The sequence below is a fragment of the Nilaparvata lugens genome, unplaced genomic scaffold, assembly GCF_014356525.2.
Source record: "Nilaparvata lugens isolate BPH unplaced genomic scaffold, ASM1435652v1 scaffold3270, whole genome shotgun sequence".
NCBI classification, from domain to species: domain Eukaryota; kingdom Metazoa; phylum Arthropoda; class Insecta; order Hemiptera; family Delphacidae; genus Nilaparvata; species Nilaparvata lugens.
In genome coordinates this window covers 13,200-36,985 of record NW_024090402.1, presented here as the reverse complement: position 1 = coordinate 36,985, position 23,786 = coordinate 13,200, and the positions used below count along the sequence as shown (strand labels likewise).

At 34.1% G+C, this 23,786-nt stretch overlaps 1 protein-coding gene across 2 annotated transcripts; it reads left to right on the top strand.

The window, feature by feature from the left end:
• The first annotated feature begins 938 nt into the window (after positions 1-938).
• Positions 939-16,801, top strand: LOC111051283. Of its 2 annotated transcripts, none has more exons than XR_005573671.1 (2): positions 939-1,222; positions 16,607-16,801. XR_005573671.1 is itself a non-coding variant. In XM_039444170.1 (2 exons), exons 1-2 carry the CDS (start codon positions 13,453-13,455, stop codon positions 16,738-16,740), a joined length of 186 nt encoding a protein of 61 aa, XP_039300104.1. In that variant the 5' UTR covers positions 13,248-13,452; the 3' UTR covers positions 16,741-16,755. The 2 variants fall into 2 exon arrangements, 1 of the variants encoding a protein (XP_039300104.1); XM_039444170.1 differs by lacking the exon at positions 939-1,222 and adding an exon at positions 13,248-13,504 and having other exon boundaries at positions 16,607-16,755.
• The last annotated feature ends 6,985 nt before the right edge of the window (positions 16,802-23,786 follow it).

Sequence of the window (23,786 nt, the reverse complement as noted above, 5' to 3'; positions counted from 1 at the left end):
TGTGTCGGTTTAAAAATTTGAATTCCTTGGAATAAATATGGTGTTTCTTTTGTGATACAGTTCATTCCCGAAAAAAAATATTATAATCACCGTGCTCGGTTCCTTTGCAGGATTGGAATGCATTTCAAATGAAGCGCCACAATGATTGATTTATAAAACTGTACTTCTTATAGTGGGGTATTATATTGACATTATTAAAATTCCAATAAGTGAGAGATCATACAAAATTCTCTGATTTAGTCATAAGTAGAACAAGATGACGATCGCAAATACGGTACTGTTAAAAGAGTATTGAAAGAGTGCTAAATGTATTTATTTGTGAGCATTATAGAGCAGTAGTACACTGACTGTTTATTCACTTCTAAATAAGAAATATATTATATTTGGGAAGAATGGAAAAGATGCTATCAGTTCTAAATATAACTAATTTTATCGAAATAATAGATTTGATGCTCAGATCATTATCTTCAATAAATTTTTGAGGTGTTGAGAATCCGCTCACTGATGATGGATGCCCTGAGCATCTCGAAGCTATTTTGATCAAAATAAATAACATATGGAACCGACAACGTCTAATTTGTTTCACTATATTATTATGGAGAAATTCCACAACATTACTGTGTAAATCTTTAAACCTATATATTTGACGACACCAAGACGAATTTATTCATCCTTCTTAGGTCCTCATAGCACACTTTCAAATTTACGATTGAGTTTAAGAGTTTTGTAGCATTATAAACTGCATTGTTGCACTATCTCTCTATTGAAAGGTCTTTCCTTCTTTCCAGATGCCATTCCAACGTTTTCTTTCTGCGCCTAATAGCGGGCGTTGCAATTTCCGCCTCCGGTCTTCGGTGTCTACCTCAGAAGTGAATCATGACAGGTGCATCACATCAGGCGGTGGGGAGGGGGGTGCAGGTGGTCGATCACGTGACCGGCGGGGGTGTGAGTGTTGGAGGAGGAGGTCAAGGGGGGACACGTGCACATCATAACAAGTGCCGACTGCCGACGGCGTAGCTTGCAGTGTTGCTTGTGTCTTCTGTGAAGTCGGTCGGTCTACCGCGCTTAATATCACGGCAGCTGATAATCTTTTATCACGGCAGGTGATAATAGATGCGGTGTCCCCAGGACTGGTTGATTGGCAGACCCTACTGCAGCTACGATCTTTACATGCGTGAGGACACTACATGACCCCCCACCTTTGCGTCTGACCGCTACTTTGGTGAGTTACTATACCTCATGATACCGGTTTCTGACCGGCCGGTACATGCAAAATGAAGGCATATCAGTATCAAAGTCAGTGTCCCGATTGCACAAAAGCCGGTTAAATTTTAATCGTGATTAATTCCATGAGAACCAATCAGAGAAGGCGGCTAAATTTTAATCGTGATTAATTTCACGAGAACCAATCAGAGAAAAAGCCTTCTCTGATTGATCCTCGTAAAATTAATCACGATTAAAATTTAACCGGCTTTGACCGTCACAGTGACCATTACAGTAAAATATAGATACAGTAAAATAATTTATTTCGAATGGTACTACTCCATCAATCCGGCCTAACGAGTATGAATAGTCCCATTATAACTCATATGAATTATATTCTCACTTCACCGGATACGTTCACTCTGGGAATCCGCATTAAGAATTCTCATCTCCATCAATATCCTTGATAAGAATTCTTGAATTGTGATATCAGACCTGCCGGTATAATTATGCAACAGTAGAGTCGTAGCCTGTCATAGACGACCGGTGTTACCTGCTTTTACCTGATAACAGAGAATCAGCAATTGAAAAATGTTTAATGATAATGTAGTGTTATATTGGTGATATCATGCTCTACATAATTATGGTATTCTTCTTCTGGTTGCTTTGACAGGTTCAATAGAACTTCGGAGATAGTGCATAGAGCTATGTGAATTACTTTTGTTTTCAATTTTTGAATAATTATTTATAGATTTGATTTGAAGATATTCAAAGTTTCGCAAATTAATTTGATGAAAATTCCAAGTTTTCAAACCGATGAGTTTTGACAAAGATTAAAGTTTGAACACATACTGAAACGAGAAATGATGATGATTCTTGTATTGATGTTTGCTTGGTATGAATGAGAGTATTGTATCCATTGTATTGTTTTGAGACATACTGGTGTTGGCCTATTCTTCTCTAGCGATTGAACAATTGATAATTTTCGCCAATCAATACATTAACATCCCAGGCTGTTGTTCAACAGAAAATCAATAATAAATAACCAAATTATAATAGGTTTACCATCAAATGTTTTATTATTTTTAGTATTAATTTTTGCCGCGAAGCATTTCACTCTACTCCAATATTTGAAACCTAATTAAATTTTATCAATTGGGCTATGAATTCAAGAAGTTGATGAAAAGCCTATAAAATATCACTGAAAAATAATAAATATTCACTACGCACTTACCTTCACATGACAATCAATGATTTTTTCATGAATTTTATGCAGGTAATAATAATAATAATAAGAGTGACCTGGCTGCTCAGGTCTAGTGTCAGAGTTTTCAGGTCGCAACTGATCAATTTTATGCAGGTAAAATAGTTTTACACCTATCACCTGGCCCCTGTTTCATAAAAACTTAGAAGTGCAGTAATACAGGAACAGCTGATTTTATCGGCTATATTGAGCATGTAAACTCACGCAGTATTGTGAACAGTAGACCTCACGCAGTATTCTCATCCACAAGTACCTGATTGAAACTATAGACCTTATGGAAATACAGCAATAGACTGGCTTCTCCACACATCTGTGTAATCACTTGTCAGCTGATTTATGATGAATAATTCTATAGTCTGATTTTTACTCTAATATTGGCGTATGAAGGAGGCTCCTTTTTTCTTTTATATTATCCTTGAAATGCAAAATTTCCAAAAACCTTGTATAAACGTCGACGCGAAGTTAAAAAAGGAACATACCTGTCAAATTTCATGAAAATCTATTACCGCGTTTCGCCGTAAATGTGCAACATATGAACATTTAAACATTCAAAATGCTAAACCATCGACTTGAATCTTAGTCGATGGTTCGCTCGGTCCACGGTAATTAGATGAAAATCTATATCGGCTATATCTATATCGGTATATCTTCTATATACCGTGGCTCGGTCAATGAAACAGGCGCCTAATCTTTTATTTCAATTTATTTTTCTCTCATTTGAAAATAGGCTCTTTTCGTTTCCTGAAACAGAGATCATTGACTTAAATTCAATATACATCAATTATTAATAATTATTCACTGTGAACTTGATTTTCTCAAGTATTTTTATTATTACCCGACTTTTTTTCAAACTTTATTAGGTACATCAATGATGTTTCCAAATGGAAACTGGTTTTTGAAGAAAAAATATGAAAAACTAGTCTACAAATTGAGACGGAAGTAGACACTGAAAGAATGATTTGAAATGGAGTAGAGCCTATCGGTATAGTATGACATTGTGAAGCTACAACCCTATTCTTCTATCTGAAATTAGATGAAGCAACCAACAATACTGCTGTATATGAGAATCAATAACAACCCCTGTGTTTGAACTTAGAACGCAAACAAGGTCTATGATCTCCAGCTACAGATAGCTCTAACATCGAACGCTTCACTACAATAATTCAATTCTATTTGCGGTCTAGAAGGAAATAAGAATCGATAATTTTGTGGTCTCTCATTGTTGAGTGGAAAATGAATAGGATACAATAGAAGCTATAACAAACATATAAGTTGGTGAAGCCAATCTGAACCACTATCATACTGGAAAGAATCAGTCAATCATTCATTGAGTTCTCAAATTAGATTTTAGTCCATACCAGTCATTTAATAATTGGACTACCTCTGACTATACCAAGAGCTTAATAATTTTTCTGTCAACATTGTTACGAAAGTAGCTTTATTATTACAGAAAACATCCAAAAAAATCTTAAGAGCTGTGATGTATCCCGGTTTTATGAGTAATCTTCAATGGTTTGGGAAGATTTATTGTGTGATAAGTTATTGAAGAAGATGAATAGACGAGACTTGAAAACTCAATCCGAAGTTTCTACGATGAATTATCCCCTGCAGGGTTTGTAAAATTACTGATTAAAAAACTCAAATTTTTTGTTTGTAACTTTTTTTGAGCGACAGGAGAGTATCGGACCAACGAGATTGAAACTTTCTACATTTTTCACAGTAGAATATCATACAAATTAATAATAAAATAATAGAATTAATATTGACGAATGTTATAGTGGCAATCCTATTGTTAGAAATAGAAAAAGTTATGAAACTTGACCAAATCCTATGGTTTATACTTAATAGCTCAGAAGAAATATAGAAAAATTCCAACGTAATAATATCCTCGATTATCAAAAGCCTCAGTAAATAGAGGTGTACCATTGATTGTAAGGGTGAATTATTTGTGAAATATGCGATTATTTTGGAGTTTTTGGCTATTAGTGGACCTAAAAAGAAAAAATATCTTGGAACCATAAGGATATAAAATACATGATATGGCCGTGTTTGTAAACTATTCTCAATAACGAACCTTGCTGTGGTACAAAACGATTCGGTACCAATCACAAAAATTATTCTAGTAGCCGCTGGATTTTTTCGAAGTTCTAGGCTTGTGCGAAGGTAATGAGAGATAGATGAAGATAATGATTGGACCAACGTGGGTCTGAACCACCGGGTGGCGGTTTTTAAACTCATAATTGGCATTTAGGGGAGTTCGGCTCTGAAAGTGGTCACCCTTAAACTTGGTGTAGGGCTCCTACACCAATAAAAATTTGTTGATTTCAGCTAATCTATATCAGCTAGTGTAGGAGCCCTACCTGTGCTGACGTTACCATCAACTACCTGTCATGCACTATGGCTTTGTTTACGGAGATAGTTGATTAGCAGGCTTTCTGCCATTTTTCAATTTTTCTCATTTGTTCCTGTCATTAGGCCTCTACGCCACAATTTTAGGATGACAATCTGAAATTTGGTAGGTTGGATCTTGAGAAAAAATGGAGTTTTTTATCATTGTAATATTGAAATAACTGAGTTAAATATTGGTTTGATTAGATGGAAAAATGAAAATATCACATGATAATAGTACCGAAGTATTCTCTAAAATGCAGCCCAGAAGTCCTTCATTGAAGAATATGTTACAGTTCACTGTTGGAGAGGGGTCAAACTCTTTTCGGCGATAAAACGGATCGACCGCCTGGTCGACCTGCTTTGCAAATAAGGTGCCGTCGGTCACTGTGATTCTGGGTCACGTGACTGGTCAGCGCACGAAATCTAAATGAGCGCGAGGGTGCATGGTCTGGACTGCCCCAACCCCAACCCCTTATTCAATAAATTTCAAATAAATTGCGACCGTCCCGTGAATGAGGTTGCGCAATAATGTGTGATGCAAAATCACGCATCTTCTACAAAAGCATTGAATACTGAGTATCGATTAAATTCCTTAAAATTGTAGAATCTAGAATTCATACTCTGTAGCAAAAGCAAGTTTTTTAGTGTAGAACCTTAGTAACAAAAACAATAATGATAGTATCTATTTTCTCTCATAATATGCTCCTGTTTTCCTGTTGCTCTCACGACCTTAATATTTCCCCAGAAACAGAAGCAAAGTGTATCTTCCATTGTTTGCATAATATGCCCCAAGCCCAAGTAAGACAATATTCACGGTGTTTGGTTGTGTCGAACAATTGTTATTCTCTGTTGACTCGTCTCACTACTTCAAGGCTCGTTACTCCTTGCGTTTATTCCAAGAATTCTGTAGATGAGTAATATTCAAGACTTCTAATACTTCTGGATATTTGGTGAGATATCCAATTTCTCCGGTGATATAGATTAGCTAGAATTGAATTTTATCAGGCATGAGTTCTTAAGAGAAGCCTCCAATTTATCTATTTGAAATGTTATCATTTTCATATTCCTGGTTGTTTTGTTTGGAGAATAAAGAGTTTTCACGTTTAAAAGTAAAACAGTTGTGCAATATTATAATAATTTTATTCTATTTTACCTCTGTTAATTTGGTATCAGCATTAAAATCCTTACTCTTGTTAAGTAGTGTAAAACCAATTTTATTTTACCAATCTATTCATCTATGATCTATCTATTGATCAAAGAAGTACCGTAGTATGTTATCATGGCATAAGCTTCCATATACTTGGAGAGACAGTATGCGAGGCAGTGTCAAATGAACGGAATAAAGAGTTAGTGACTATGATTTCAAAAATTGTTAGAAGACACCACTCAATTATAATATTATATTCTCGACTATGCGAGGCAGTGTAACCATACTACTCAAATAAACGGAATGAAGAATTTGTGACTATGATTTCAATATTATTGTCATTAATAATTGTTAGAAGACACTTAACTAGATATTTTTGAAATTCCACCCCAATTAATTATTTTGATCAATTCTATTGGAATCCTCTTTATTCATAAATTAAAAATTAAATTTCCAGCGTCATCTTTCCATGGTAGCTCAGGTAATTTCAACAATCGAATTAAACTTTTACATAGATGTATGCATCCCGTCAGACATATTCAATAATATCACATATTAAATCTGTAACATCACAAATGTATTTCCTGGACACACCCCTGTAATGGAATATAATGGTGATGGACAGAAGCATTTTGAAGCTTCTCCCCGACAAGAATCATGCTGCTCAGTGCTCATTGTTGCATGCAGACGCTGATGACTCAGACACAAAGCAGATGAAAAGTGGCCAAGAAAACGAAGGTCATATCTAATGGATTTTATAATGTAATAAAACTGTGATTCAGCCTAGTAAATCAACGGTTCCGGCTAGTTGATGCACCTGGACCACGCCCCTTACATAAGTATAAAGAAGCTAATATTGTTTTACTGATCAGTGAATTGAAAAAGTTCATTTACGTTTTTGAAATGCCTTATCCAGAGTTTTTTTTTTCATCGAAGAACAAGCTTTTTCTGGATAGGATATGAAAAGTGGAGAGTTCTTTCCAATACGATCCATAGAGAAGCGTTCAGGAGTATACCATTCACGGAATTTCAAAATTAGGAATAAGTTTAAAGCAGGTATTTTCAAAAATGGGTGTAGTATTTATTCAAAGGTCTTTATTCTAAATTTATTTCGAATTCCTTTGGTTTCATACAGATACACTCACACTTTCATTATGGAACTATTATAGGACTACTACTAAGAAAGGATACTGGGTGATTTTTATTTTATTTCATACACTATTAAATACATTTTATTCTATTACAATTTACAATATCTTAACTGTATTATTCAAATAGGCTACAACATTCTGATGGCTAGTCTATGCTTTCAGAATGAATCAATACTGAATTAGAATTGGCTAAAAAAGCAGTCCTAACAAAACAGTATCAATGGGAAAGAAAATCGATAAAATCTTGATCAGTCATCATTATTTCTTTTCTTCCACCAAAGAAGAATAGCTTTCAGAGTCAAGGTTATAGAGCCGAGGCGAAGTTTCACACAGAATTTCAAATTCCAAGTTTGATTGAATTCAAATGATGAATTTACTCATGAACCTGGAGGAATTGAAGGGACCTTTTCATTTTCTCTATTAGGAACTATACATAGATAGATAGATACCCTAATGCCTTTTATTTACACTTTACAATTTTAAAAGTGATGTGGGCGAAATTGAGGCAATAAGAGCCCCCTCTTCCACTTAACCCACATGAATATATTCTATGAGAAACGTATTTAATTGACCGAGCGAAGTGAGGTATAAGATTCAAGTCGACGGTTTGGCATTTCTCTTAATGTTTAAATGTTATATATTTATATGTTGCGCATTTACGGCGAAACGCGGTAATAGATTTTCATGAAATTTGACAGGTTTGTTCCTTTTTAAATTGCGCGTCGACGTATATACAAGGTTTTTGGAAATTTTGCATTTCAAGGGATAATATAAAAGGAAAAAGGAGCCTCCTTCATACGTCAATATTAGAGTGAAAATTAGACTATAGAATTATTCATCATAAATCAGCTGTCGAGTTGACTATAAATTGCATGCCATGACGCATGCAATTCAATATCTCAATGTAACTTGGTAAAAAATTAGCAGCTGTGTAGACTATAAATTGCATGCCTCATTGCATGCCTCATTGAATGCTATTTTTATGCACTATTAAATAGGATGCAAAGAACTTATAACAGCTCATCTGGGCGACTAGATGTCTTCTGGTTTTCTCGCGCTAAATTCCGGAAAGCGTTATATGATAATTAAATCTTGTGTAAGCATGATCTGATCAAATAAATAGTTAGTGTATCAGTGTGAATGTGCTTATGGTTTGGGACGTCGTTATAACTGCGCGAGGTCTACTGTTCACAGAACTACTAGTTGATATAAAGGGGGAATAATGTAATTGTACTTGAACATTGTATGCTACCAATTGTACATGCTTTCTGTGTTGTTGTGAAGGTGATGTTTTGGTAGATATATATTAGATGAAACTTTACCTTAAAACACTTTACGTCAAAAACACTATTTCTTAAAACAATTTGATCTCTAGTAAACTAAAAGCTCAAACATTGAGCACTAGAATATATAGAATGGGTGGAGCGTGAAGCTCTGCGGTTGGCCATTAGTGGTTGACCAATGAAGGTTGAGCTCCACTGTATTGGCCGAGAGAAGACACGCCCAAGTATTCCAAAATAAATATGGTCATGAGAACCGCTGTACAACAACAAATGGAGAGAAATTCAGTAACAAAATCAAATGGAAGAATGTACCATACATATGGTATATTTTTCAAATGATACATTTTTCCTCTTTACTCATTCCATAATATCATTTGGTTTTACTAGGTACGAAACGAAGAAAATAGGTACATGGTTTATTCTTCAAATTCCATATGCTCCCATTCTTTCTCATATTATCCTTTTGATTTTGCTAGTTACTAAGTTTCTCTTCATTTAAAAATAGAAGAATAGTCAACCTTAAATCGCGTTTTAATATTCAACTAGTTGTTGCCAAAATATGAGTACAATAATGTTTTCCTCTCGAGTTATTGATCGATGAATATAAACTGAATAGACTTATCTTGAAAAAAGGCCCTCAGAAACATTCTTTCAATATTCAAGTACCGAACTTAAATGAAACAGTTTCAGCCATATCCTAGTCCTGGTATCAATAATAGAATAACATCAGCTTCTAGAGTGGATAACCACTCATGAGGGTTCACCCGAGTTCAATGCTTGAGAAAACTGTTGGGAGAATAGTCATTCCGATAGATGGATCATTATGCTGTTAATGTATTCAAACTGTCAGAATTCTCCATAAATTCCATCAATGTTTCTCATTCAACCAATTCTGACTGACAGAATAGTGAATCTCACTATATTTAGGAGCTGCAAGCTATTCTAGGAATAGCTGGCTGCAACAGTAGACCTTCTTGAGAAGAATTATTTGTGCTAGTGTGACTAATAACTCCTTCAAGTACTGAAATCCATTTTCTTTACAAGTGACTGCTTCCCGATTCGATCGGTCAATCACCGATAGCCGATCAGTAGTATTGTAAACACAAGGCAGATACATTTTTCTATTCATAAATACAGGTTTAACAAATAAAAATTTAACTACGCGTAATTTAACTTACCGGTACTGGGATTTTTACGTATTTTAAACAAACTTTTATCTCTTCTAAAAGCTCCCATTCATCTAGTTGTAATAGTAAAAAGGAATCTTATGAAATTGTATATATTAATTATATATTTTGCTAGCTTTTTGTCGCACGGTAGGCCTACTCAGTTCCATTCCATTTTCAACTATTCTAAACTTCTTTGTCAACAATTTACAGTTTTGATACAGTACGTGATATGGAAATCTTCAGCTTCATTTCAAAGATACTCTCATTAGGAAGAAAAAAATAATTTTTGTTTCTATCCTTATCACAGAAACATATTATCATGACTGTTTCTTTGTTGGGGAAATACAGTTTGTGAGAGAATTAGGTCTGTAGGACGAAAAACAAATATACAAATAGACATTTTTCAAACGTTTTTTTTTTGCGTTTTCTCAGTTTCATCAGACAGAAGAATATATTCATCTCTGGTTAATATATTTTATCTCTGGTTTTATTCAAGAACTAATTGTCACGGAATTGTTCAAGGTCCATATTTAGGTTTAGCAAAAGTTAGTTGATAAATGGTGTGACCATTGGAAGATTCGCTTAAAATTGCCGTTTCCAAGAGTTTTCTCGGCGTTTCCTAAGCTTTTCCTAGAACCAATAAATTTTGTTTTCAATTTGGCGCTCAATCCTAACTAAAGTCTAAAAATGGTGTGCTAAGATGACCTTAAATTTATACATTAAGTTAATAATTAAGTTAATTTAATTTAATTAAGTTAATTTAAGTTAATAGTTAAGTTATTTTTACAGTTTCCCATTTGTATTTAAATTAAATATGTTTTTAAGAATGACTGAACCCTAATGATATTAACTTTATACTGTCACTATACTAAATAAAATCAGTGCTTCTTATTCCACTAGTATTATTGGTTGGTTTAAAGTTGGAGGGTTTAAGAGATATCACCAAATTATGCCGGATACACCGATAGAAACGTTTCAATTGTTTGTTCTGTAAAAATTCGACTGAGTCACTGTCAATGATCTAGAACCGGTCCAAAACGAAATAAAAACACAAATATGTTGACAAATTCTAGAATTTGACAATATATTTGTGTTTTTATTTAGTTTTGTTTGTTCTGTGTTTAAATATTTTTTCAAAAATTGAGGACTTGAAAAGGTAAGACATGAATGTTTTGAATGAATCGATATCCTAACTAGACGGATAAGGAAAGCGAAGCGAGCCTGCCGGCTAGTATCCTATGAAATAAAAAAAATAGAGAAGTTATGAAAGATACTGTACTTTTTATAAATTTGCCCACCTTGATCTATATACCGTAATCAAGAAGCGTTGTAAATTGTGAGTGGGAGTACATGTTATAGTACAGCAGTTTAATGAGAGGTTTGCCATTTGATTGGCAGGTAACGAGCTCTAGATAGTGGGCCTGGCACGAGTGCAACGTTAATAAAAGTGAGATTTCTTCCGGCCAACTCACAAGTCCGTCATGTATGATAGAGATAAACCGTGAATGTGTATAGTCCTTATATTCATAGTTGAAATGAAATGAAATGAAATGAAATGAAATGAAATGAAAATGAAATGAAAAAATTCTTTATTAGGCGGAGTTAGGACTTTTAGTTCATGTTTATCTATACTTTGGTACCGTATAACCAACCATATTGTATGGCTCTAGACCAGTGAGTATAGAATGTAACTATAGAATTGCATTCTATACTCACTGCTCTAGACTGGATGGGAGGGATACTCACCTTCACACTCAATTCCTACCAATAGAGCCTACCTATTACCTATACGCTATAGTTATACCTATTACCTTTACCTCTACACTCTGGTGAGTAGGCTATTTGGCAAGACACATGCAAGCTGTCAGTCAACTCATCACATACGTTCAAGACTATAATTATTATTACTTTTGTTGCCCCTTTTATCATTGGATCAGACACTATAGCAGTGAGAAACTTTCACTCGAAGAATAACGCTGAGGGTAGAGTTAATTTTGGTTCAGTGCTGGAAAAATTATATTTGAGAGAGATTCCAAAATATAACAATTTTTATAGATAGATATGAAATATATACTATAATTCAAATAAATATAAGTTGATATTATGAAAATATAATATAACAACTACAAGACTTATCCTATTTCGGAATATGTGTAAGGTTACACTGTGTAACCTTATCTAAATTTGGGAGAGGAATAGCACAAGGTACCCTTATTTTTTCTCTCCCTATCATTTTGATGATGTACTTATTGTATCAATCAATAAAGAATATGTAGATGAATATATCATATGAAAAAATATATTTTTATATGAAGTGTCATTAACAGCCATAAACTATCAACCGTGATCGAACAGCTCTCAATAATATCTACAATAATATTATGAGTATTTATCATATGGAAATTAGTCTTGATCCATAATAATGATTATTACTACAACACAATAGTATTTCAATTATTTCAATTCAAAATATATTTTTAAATGAAGTGTCATTAACAGCCATAAACTATCAACCGTGATCGAACAGCTCTCAATAATATCTACAATAATATTATGAGTATTTATCATATGGAAATTAGTCTTGATCCATAATAATGATTATTACTACAACACAATAGTATTTCAATTCAGGAAAGTAACAGAAATTTTGTGGTGACGAAACTTCCGAACTCCCCATGTAATAGAATACAGTTGCGACCTTTTTCAACTCTGACACCTGAGCAAGCCAGGTCACTCGATATTATTAACAATGTTGATTTTACATTTTGAGTTTATTTCTCACAATGCAACTTTAATTGGCGATTTCATAATATATTTCATGTAATATCGTCATGAAAGATTTAAAAATTTCAATACAGTATTCTGAGGATGATGCCTATATAATTGCATTGCTTAGAATGGTAGTTTGTAGGTAGGCTTTTGCGAGAGTGATAGAAAAGGATAATGAGAAATTAATACAGTAATACAATAATATGTATCAATGTAGTTTAGGTGGGCTGCACACTGCTAGTATAGAATAAACAATCTGTATAAAATTTCTCTGCTGCTAGGTAGCGATAAAAGTCATATTCAAGCATAGAACGGTCAGTGAAGCCTGCAAATCTTTCCGAGAGAAGAGTCTGATTATCGCAATCAGAATAGCTTCTCTCTCTCCTTTCAATTTCCTTTATTTCTTCCGCATCATCCACTCTCCACTCACCACCACATCACCTTATTATCTCTATTCTTTCCTTCACTCTTTATCGCATTCTAATCCTTTTGAGTTTAGCTCCGAACGTTGTCTGAGGTATTTATAGATACGATATCAATAAAAATGTTTGACTGTGTTTGTCCTTTCAGTTTCCATATTAGGCGAACATTTAGCAAACTACATTCAAGCTACTGAATGAGAAGCTGAATAGATCTTCAGTTGAACGACGCACTTCATCAAGCTAAGCACTAAACGGTCGTTCTTTTATTCAAGCTTTCACGTGAAGATATTAAAATTTGCATTAGAATAATCAAGTGTTTTCGAGAAATATGAAGATGGAAGAATCTCTAAAGTTTCTTCAAAGACCAACCAGTTAAGAGTGAATCACCTGCAATGAGTCAGACTGCTCATGCATTACGGATAGGGATTACGTCATGTCGAACTCATGTCAATGTGAACTTATGGGACTCGTTCAATATTCAGTCAATATTTGTGTCTTCTTACAAGTGGAGCTGATCATTAAATACTTCTTCCCTTTTAGTTTATGAGGCTTTGTGTGGTTTGTACTTCTAGTCGTATATGGATGCGACTTGATTGTTAATAAGTTTGTGAAAGTGATTAGCTTTTGTGATTACTTGATTCGTAAATTGTAATATGCTCCGGTTTGGAATGACAGATCTCGAAGAAGGCGGTCTAGCTATTGAAGGTAACAGGAGTATGATACTATTGGATGATTTACCAATGAAATACCCATAACCATATGCATGATAATTCAACATGATATTGTAATATCATTGTAATGATGTTACAATTTTATTACATTAAATACGGTTATATTATGAATAATATGTGGGCAAATTATGGAAAACTATATTGAAATAAAAAACACATATATTGTCAAATTCTACAGTTTTATTTGGTACAGGAATATGGTTTCGTGACCACACAGGACAAATTTTCAAGCTGACTGAATTTTATTTCATCATGGAACGGTTCTACAACATCGTCAGTGACTCAGTCGAATTTTTGAAAAACTATTAATTACACAAAACTCTTCATCTACATTAAAAGTATTAAAAAAATTGATATAAGCCTATCTTTTAAAATTAAGTGAATTCTGATCTTAACTAGTTGAGAGTTTTAAAAGTGACGTTCTCAAGACTGAAAATATACTCAATATAATCTAAAGTCCGCGAAGCTAAATCTTTTACAACAGCATGAGAGTCCACATCACATCAGTAGCTTTTTGTTTTTTTCAGTTTATCGCTTGTTAATAGTCAGTAACTATCCTAGAGTCACAGTTAGTTCACATAATTGAATGATTTCAATTCAATTCAACGTTTTCAATTAAAATATGAGATACAAATTTCCCTTCATTTCTCAATATTTACAAAATTAAACACAACTTCATAATATTGAAGTTAAATAAAATAAAAGTTCAATTTTCTACAAACATTTTTAATTGAAAAGAATGTGAGGAAACTTGTTAACCGAGGAATTACAATGGAAGTTTGAAGAACATCTTCAGATATATGACTGATTACCTTCAGCATTACAGGTGACAGAGAGCGCAAAAAATAGGAGATAAAGACCGTAGAAGGTTATTGCCACAGTACAGCTTCCGCTGATGGTAAGGTAAGGCTAAGGTTGAGTCACTTGCCTTTCCAAGAGAAGGCCTAGGCCTACTGGTAGGCAATTCGAGCAGGCTGTCTGCTCTGCACTAACCAACTGGCTATACAATATCAGCATCGAAAGAGTCAATAGTCAAGTTTAAAGTCGGAACATTGAAACTTGCATATCATTGCTTCCTTTTCCAGCATTCTCTGATTGGAAACAGCGACGGGACCGGAATCAATTTGGTCAACCAGTTGATTTAAGATCCTACCAAATTTGGAGTATTTTCGATCAGCTCTCCACAACAGTTCGTTTTTCTCAATATTGCAATTCCAAATGTGAAATCTTCAATTTAGAAGCGACTTGAATGACTTTCACAGGAACTGCGAAGAAGTGCTCACATGAAAAAGCTATAGTCAAACTTTCACAGTCAAGAGTAATGCTTTTACTTGTTAACTATACATGGGGATGATGCATGCGTATTTGATTTATTTTTTTGCAAAAATCCGTTTTTATACTTCACAGAGTATTCCAGTACATACGGAATACTCTTTTGTTCCTCCAATAGCACTGAGGTAACTACCAAGAAGTATTTGTGCCTAGAGTAATTTCATTGTAGTTTTTTTCCAATGAATATAATATTCTGCGGCCGGATTGTAATGATCGAATCACTTAATTGTAACAAATAATCATATAGTGAAGGAAATAAATTCTGAATTCTTCATACTGGAGAGAATAAAATAGGTGGATAACAATAATCAACAATGGTAAATATCCGTGTATAGACTACAACTATCAGGTTTTGTTAATTTTTATTACCATTTATTCAAGTTGACGGTCAAATCGATTTTTCCAATTTACTCGATATTCCGAATCTCTTCCATTAAATTACCTATCCGTTAAATATGTAGTTTCAGTGAAAAAATAATTTTTTAAAAACGTAACTCGACATTCAAAATATGCTCAAATTGACTTACAGAAGTTGCGGAACCCTCCTAAGATTGTAGGTATATTCATCTCTCACCATTATCTATGAATATATCCGATTGGGAAATCATCACATGTACACAATTCAAAGACATAATCCTAGTAGAAAATTTCAATTAATCGCAGTTTGATAATGGAATCTATTTGGATAAAAATGATCAATCTCAAATCGTATCTCGATATGTATATTTTGGTCATTTGAATGCAGAGAATGTAAATCACTCTCAATGGAGTCCCATTGTTTTTCAGCCAGAGTACGTAGAGTGACGCAGTAGCAATAATGTAACAATAGACAGTTTGTCGTTTCTATGGACAATACAGGTGACAAATTCGGACAGTTACACCCGATTGTTTCAATGACTAGTGGAGCGCATCAACTGACTCAACCGAGATCTCTCAGCTCTGAGCTCTGAGCTTTCACAGATTCCCTTCCCATCGAAAGACAATAATACAATACTTCCTGTCAACCAGTTCATTATTTCCCCGGATTTGAACTTTTGACGAGAAGAGCTGACTTTCCCAAAATGTTGCGAAAGTCTTCACTAAATATAAAAATTCAGAGATGACCAAAATTTTACACAATTTCTCTAAAAAGATCTGACTCTATACAGAAAACGTAGAATTATTTTGTCGAGAGACTATGATGAAGATCCTCTTCAACTTGGGAGAAATGCATTGCCAAGACACTATAGTGAGGTCCACGTTATAATGGCAGTGTATGATTAGCAATGGTATTGCTATCCTTGTCTATCATTAAACAAAGCTGATAGCGCTATCTCTTTCTCGCTTTGCTCTGTTGCCAGATCGTCTTTTAACAATGTAGAATTAATGATTAACAAAATATTTCATCGTAATAATGAAAATTCATTATGAAATTATTGAGAAATATATAATTTCTTGCTTAATAAAATATAATTGATCATTTTAAACGAGAATGAACAGTTAATATTACATAAAAAAACCGGTATCAGCTACCGTCTATAGAAGGCATTGACAAGACAGAGAAACGGCAACGTTTTCCTCCTATCTTTCTTCACTGCCATTATAACGTGGACCTCACTACGTGATTTTTAGAATCTAGGCTACTATGAATTATTACAGATCGTGATAGAGAATTTGTGATACAACAAAAAAGTTTAAAGAGAGATGGTATTAGACGATAAGGGATGAAAAAAATAAGTTTTAACATAATTGAATTTGATTGCAGATCGCACGAGTCCAATGGCGGTGGTTCAACGTTATCCTACAAACCCAAGCCCCAAAATAATGTCTTCCGACGGCAACGTGTCAAAACTTTCTCTGATGCAGGTAAGATTTCAGGTTATTGTCGTTTTAAAATGATTTTTCAACTTAAAAAAAATGAAATGCTTTGTGACCCTACACGTATAAAAATGATTGTTGATCGTTGTTGCATTTTTGCTATAAATTAGAGCTTAACAGAGACCCTTCATATTTCGCCTAAATTCTCGCTTACTCTACCCATATTCCGCTTAAATACCACTTGAATTAAAATTGCAATTGGAAATGAAATTACCTAAATAAGCGTGGGAGTGGGAGATTCAAATTAAAATCATTCTTCTTCTTCTAAGGCCTTACAGCCCAAATCGAGCACTGACTTCCTCAATCCTGCCTTTCCAACCATCTCGATCCCTTGCCTCCGCCCTTCAATTTCTCACATCATGAAATATAGCCTATCTCTTGCATCCCTTGAGACGCCATCCATCATCTCAGCTTTAGTTTTCCCACCGGCAAAAATGAAATCTCGGTCCAGATCAATATAAATCAAGATCCTGATAAAAAGTATCAAGTATGTATAAAAATAAAAGTTGTATTCTATTTATAAATAAAAGTAGAACTAGAAAGAAATATTTCCATTAGTTAACTACTCTCTTGATTATTTGTATATATGCAAATGAGTAACACCAAATGATTTTCTTGCATGTATCATTATCAATACAGAGAGAAGTATTTTAATTAGTCTACTGCATTTACTATACTAGTTTTCCGTTCAAGTTTTCCTGAAGTACTCCTTATATCACTGACGTTTTTCGCTATTTATGAGCTGAATTGCGAAGCAGTAGCATGGAAATAATGAATCTGGAACGATTCATGAACAGTAGAGAGCCAGAGTTGTTGATTTCACTTTTGAAACCATCAATCTTTTCAGCACCGTGATACGACGAGCCGTAACTCGAGAGGTTTTCTCTTTGCAATTCTTTCTTTCCCCTCTCTTTTCTCATTCCTTTATTCAGATTCCTTCTGCTACTAGCAGCTGTCGTGCGTCGTGATACCAAACACAACATTTTTCTGGTAATAGTAATGTTATGTCGTTCTCATAGCTTCATAGCTAATTTTGATAACATAAAAGGATTCATGGGATGTCTTGATTAGACTGGGATTATTATGACAATATATTCAAAGTATCTTGAACATAATCAAATATATTGTAAGTTGTGAAGAATTTTTGATCAATCGATAATTATGAGTTCATTGTAGTCATTAATCCAATATATGAAATATCGGTAATTAAAACTGAAAAAAGGAATGTAATTGAGATATTATTTGTATCATATATAATATTCATTATTTATTGTATCATATATAATATCTATGATTATATGAGTCATAACTCCATCTCAAAACTTAAAGAGTCCCCCGAAAAATGTGAAAATTTCATAATTGATCTGTTGCGAATTGAAATGTAAGAAGTTGTCGACCAAAATGCTTCGCAAAATTTGTCATTTGGGTAAAATTTTATTATTTAAACTTAGTCTGATGGGCATGATAAACAATTAAAAACAATTTGTTAGATAATTTATTTAGATTGAGAAAGAACCCAGTTTTATGACATTATTCCACGTAGGACTAACTTATATAATGAGGAAGCCTGTGGGTGTGATGTAAGATAAAGTATTTGACGTAGTCTATTACATAGTTTAGAATTACCTATTTGAGTAATTCTGACATCTGACAATGACATATAGTAACATTAAAGTAAAGTTCTCCTCACATTAACTCATAGTACATGTCACAAACAATGAATATAAGAAGATTGTCCTCTTGTTACAAGGCTCATAACAATTGAAAGTACAGTGATAATATTTTAACAAAGCAAGTGTTATAACTTTTGAAGTTCAAGGTTCAATGAGTTGAGCTGGGCCTGCGAGAAAGACCGTTATGGACATGCAATCGGACATGAAGTTCAACGTTGCAGGTTGCAACGTTGCAATGCAACCAAACTGGAAAGAGGGAACTGGTTCCTGGACCAGAACTCATGAGTTGAATAGCCTAATGTTTTTGCACTTATGCTCTTGAGCGACCAGATCTCATGAGTTGATTAGCCTAATGTTTTTGCACTTATGCTCTTGTACCTACATGACGTGCATGTCTATCCAATTCAAAAGAACTAAACTCATGAAATGACTCATCATACTGTCAGCATCACCAATAATAATTCTTCAGATGCTAAAACATGAGTTCTTGAAAAGGTAAGAAAACTCATAACTCAACAAGAAAATGGAGAAATTTTAGGAGATGGGAAGTTGATTATAAGCATAGACAATCTTCATTTTTATGTGGTTCAAGGAACAAGTCACTTGGAGTTGAGAATCAAAATGCATTCAATTACAAGATCGAGCCATATACTATATTCAACACAACAAATCAATTTACATGAAAAATTTTCATCCATTCACATGCTTTGATGATTTGGCAAAATAATTTCAAAGATAGAAAGTACTAAAAAACATTATTTCGGAAAAATCAACGACACAACTGACACATTTACATTGGAAAAGGAAAAGTTAATGAAACTTATCTCTCCAGTGTACGGTGCAACTCATAACAGTAAAGATGTTGACGAAAGGTGATGAAAACTGATATAACGAATTTTAGGAAGAAATAAATATGAGAAAGCAGAAGAAGAGAGAAATGCAGTATTTTCCTTCTTGTATAGATATAATAACTTGCATAGTAATTTGTATAGATGTATAATTTGCTATTCAATGTATAGCATATTGCCAACTTTGAAGAAGGACTTAGCAGTCTACTTCAGCTGATCTAGCTATGGCTTTAGCTGCTTGCTTTACCTTTATCAGGAAGGTCAATGTAATTGGAACATGTTATTAGGAAAAGGCTGCAATTAGGTTTATGAACAAGTAGAGTTAGTACAAACCTGCAGCGGCAAATAGCAAAATTTGGAAACTGAACATATTCACGTGGTTTTGAATGCGATTTGTGATACATTAAAACAAACTAATCGTTTGCGTGTTGACATGCAACGGTATGGCCTAGTTCCACATTGTTGTGGTTCCAATACATAATGCCAAACTATGCAAAGACACATGAATACATCTCATGGAAATCGGTACAAAAGTCTTCTAATCAAAAAATTGGAGGCCTTCATGTTACATGAATCTGACCACAATGTTATCTCTTCCAAAACGAATTTAGCATGCATTTACATACTGTTTAGACTATAGAATTCATATAATTGAGATCAAAGTGAATAATTTTCTAGAACCCAATAAAGTCTTAATGTGGAGTGAAAATATACATTATTTATACAAAAATACAGAAAATATACAAAAGAAATACAGTCAAAATGTTATACAAATTGGAGAAAATATTTCCTAGCCGAAATTGTTCGTATTATCAATATAAAGGTTTGTATTTTAGAGCTTGTCCAGTATTATACACTATTGATACAACAATAACCATTCGTTAGTCCATGTTAGGAAATTTCAACTTCCCACAATAAAGTGGGTTGTTATACGGCTGTAGTTTGGTTCCACAGGGCAACATCCTCTACTCATTCAACTCAGCGTTTCTGGTCACTTGCCAACCTTTTCGATATTATTCTTTTTTATATTCTATTCGACACTCAGCACACCAAAAGAGGTATTATTCTCACACCAACTTACACTATACAATGCCTTTCATCTTTGAAGAAATCATCTGGGTAAGATGAAATAATTGATTATCTTGTAAACATGTATAGAGGTAGCCTACTGTTTATGTTTACTTTTCATTTTCACACTTCAAATGACTCCAAATGCTCCACAATACTAGTAGTTCTGTGAACAGTAGACCTCGCGCTCAGTAAGTTACATCAACCTTTTGTTATGTTTTCTCAAAAATTAATAAAAAAATTATGAATTTAAAATGTCTAGAAAAAATCCTAAATAAACATAGAGATTTCTGTCCTATCGTACCGTGACGTGTCGTCCCGGAATGTGAGTGTGAGCGCTGTTTCAGGTCTGGCTGCAACTGTCTACAACGTTGATGGAAAGATACATTTTCATGATGTTCGATGTTTTTGAACGGGTAGTATTAGAGTCCACTAGACAGCTGATTTATGATGAATAATTCTATAGTCTGATTTTTACTTCAATATTGGCTTTTTAAGGAGGCTCCTTTTTCCTTTTATATTATCCTTGAAATGCAAAATTCCCAAAAACCTTGTATATACGTCGACGCGCAATTTAAAAAGGAACATACCTGTCAAATTTCATGGAAATCTATTACCGCGTTTCGCCGTAAATGAGCAACATAGCCTATAAACATTAAGAGAAATGCCAAACCGTCGACTTGAATCTTAGACCTCACTTCGCTCGGTCAACTAAGATAACAAAGAAAAATCCAACTAAACACAATATACGACTCAGCTAAGTATACAAAATACACAAAACAATACAATAAAGAACACACAATACAAAACATCACACTCAAGACTTAACGCATTACAAATCATCGAATCTCAGGAGAATACAACGCACATGACAACAACATGAATTCAATTCATCAATGTATGTAGAAGAGATAAAAATATCAATATATTGACTCAATTATATATTGATCTTTCCTAATTGATCTTTTCTATTATATTGTGAGTGAGTATTACTCATAATTTGAGGAATGTATATTTTCGTGAAGCAGGTGATAAATGGAAACGGAAATGTGTGTGTAATCCATAAACAAAGACTATCATGTGAAGAAGATACTGAAGATACGGAAGCACGGTCTGAGTGTTCGTGTCGTGTCCTTGTCAGCTACTTGCATGCACGAACAGTCTCTCCAAAAATGCACCCAACATACAAGCAAACCTACAAACCGTACACTATTATTTAGCGCTAGCTAATTTTCACAAGCTGCAATGCAACGCTCGAGAATATCGTTGTTTACATAACAGATGAAATCAAACCATGACTTAATTTCGAGGATATCATTTCCAGTGTGATATCTTCGGATGCTGAAGTTGATTCGGATGTTGATATTTTTCTGAATATGATGCTTAAAATTAGCCTTGGTGTAGTGCGGAGGTAATGAGATATGGATAGATTAGTTTTAGTGGGTTCCCAACCATCGAAAAATGATTTTGAGGCTCAGACATAGAAACAGAGTGGGGAGTCCGATCTCACTAGGCATCAAACCTGCAACAGTGTAGAAATCAATCTGAAAACAAACCAATTCAAAGTGCTTCAAGCAGCCACTCTACCAACGGGAGAACAGGGAGACAGGAGAACAGGGAACAACGATTTGTTATGTAATAAATCCATAAATGATAATTTACTTCTCACTTCATATTCCCATGATGTTGATGAGATTGAGTAATTCATATTCAACTGTTCTCAAAAGTACATATTCATATTTACTGTACTCTTGTAGGTACCTCACCTACCCTCTTGTGGGCCTACCTATAATTTATTATCAACTCTTAAACACTTAAAACTGATAGTTCTTCCATGCAACAATATTTTAGAACTAAGGATGTTTCGTGCTCCACGAATAAGTCTAATCTCTCATAGTAACATTGTCTGAAATAGTGTTGTCGGCGACCTTAAGCAGCTAATAATAAATTAACAATCATCCCCTGACAACACCTTACCCAAGGGCAATGTGAAGGTGATCACACTGGCATGCAAAATGATGGCAAAGCAATATTGGAGATTGGAGCTCAAGAAATTGGATGAGTAATATCAAGCTTTTTTCTACAAATTGGCAATAACCTGTGAAGATGTAAATTTGAAAATTGTTGCAGAGAAATTGCTTGATTCATGGACAGACTATGGTCACGCGAAGCCTAAAATAGGAGAAAGTGATGAAGTAGGAATATGCTTTTGAATAGGTAACTGTACTCTTGCTGCTTGTCCTTGAAAATGAGTGTAGTTTGTTATATTTGTTTTCACTCATAACTGACTATTTTCAATTTTTCATGAGTTAGATATATCATTCAAATTATATTGATTGGAAGATTTGATTTCAATCACTAAATAATAATCTCCGTAATCATTCAATAACTGAATTGAGTCGATGACGTGCTCTGACTCCGTTGGAAGGGTAACTACTTGAGGTCAGCTAACTGATAGTTATGAGCTTCAAAATGGTTGGATCCTGTACTAACACATATAAAATAATACTGTAGATCTATTCTCCAGTCTTCTCAACTTAATCCCCACCGTTACGGTGGCATCATAAGGCATCATCCTTAGCAGAAAAAATTGTACCTGATGGAATCAAAATGCTCATTAGACTTAAAAAAAAAAGGGTTACAACCTTCCTTGAGGTAGTAAAAGAGTCCATGTATTGAGAGAGAAACCCTGGAGGTGGAACAATTTCTGAGGCACATTGAATGGGACAAATACGATTAAGTAAATTTGATTGAAATTCAATAAATTAGATTTCACTAAAATTTCCTACTAAATTTCATTGAAATTTCCGTCGGCGAATCCTCCATTTTTCTTTAGGAGGGGGATATATTTTAAAAGCGGCTTACACATTGGGAGTGAAGAGGCGTCAAACTACTTGTGGCCAGTGTTTTTCATAAGTAATTTTCCATTAATATACATTTACAAAACATCTGTATGAATGGAAATCGATGGAAAGTGATTTAATACACTGGCCACCAATGAATTTCGTTCATATTACTCCCATCTACAGTTCCATAAGTCACTCAAGTCATGAATGAAAGTTATTGGCCAAAGCAAAATATTCTAGTTTCTTACGACATTGATAAGGAAATATAACAATGATGATGTTCTAAAGCACAGCCCTAGATGAGTAGGCTAATAGCAAAGACAATGCGTGTAAGCTATTAATTTTTTCTATGGTAGTACAGTATAGGTGCTACCCTAGGCTATTACAGCTATAGGTACTATCATAGAGTAAGCAATCTATTGATTGTTTATTCTCTTGCACTAGTACTACCAACTATGTAGCTAGAGCTTACAAAAAGGTTTAATATCAATATCGACAGATATCAACAAACAGTTTTGCACAACTGTAAACTATCTAGACGACTGATATCTGTCAATAGACTACTTTGTTGATGTTGAAAGTAGCCATCAGCAGAAGCTACCAGCACATATCGATTAGCAGCTAGCCCCAAA

Excerpts from the sequence above, each read along its gene's own strand:
- LOC111051283 (XM_039444170.1), top strand. The coding sequence starts at position 13,453 with ATGCTCCGGTTTGGAATGACAGATCTCGAAGAAGGCGGTCTAGCTATT. Across the intron at positions 13,505-16,606 it reads AGGCGGTCTAGCTATTGAAG|ATCGCACGAGTCCAATGGCG; the intron begins GTAACAGGAGTA and ends ATTTGATTGCAG.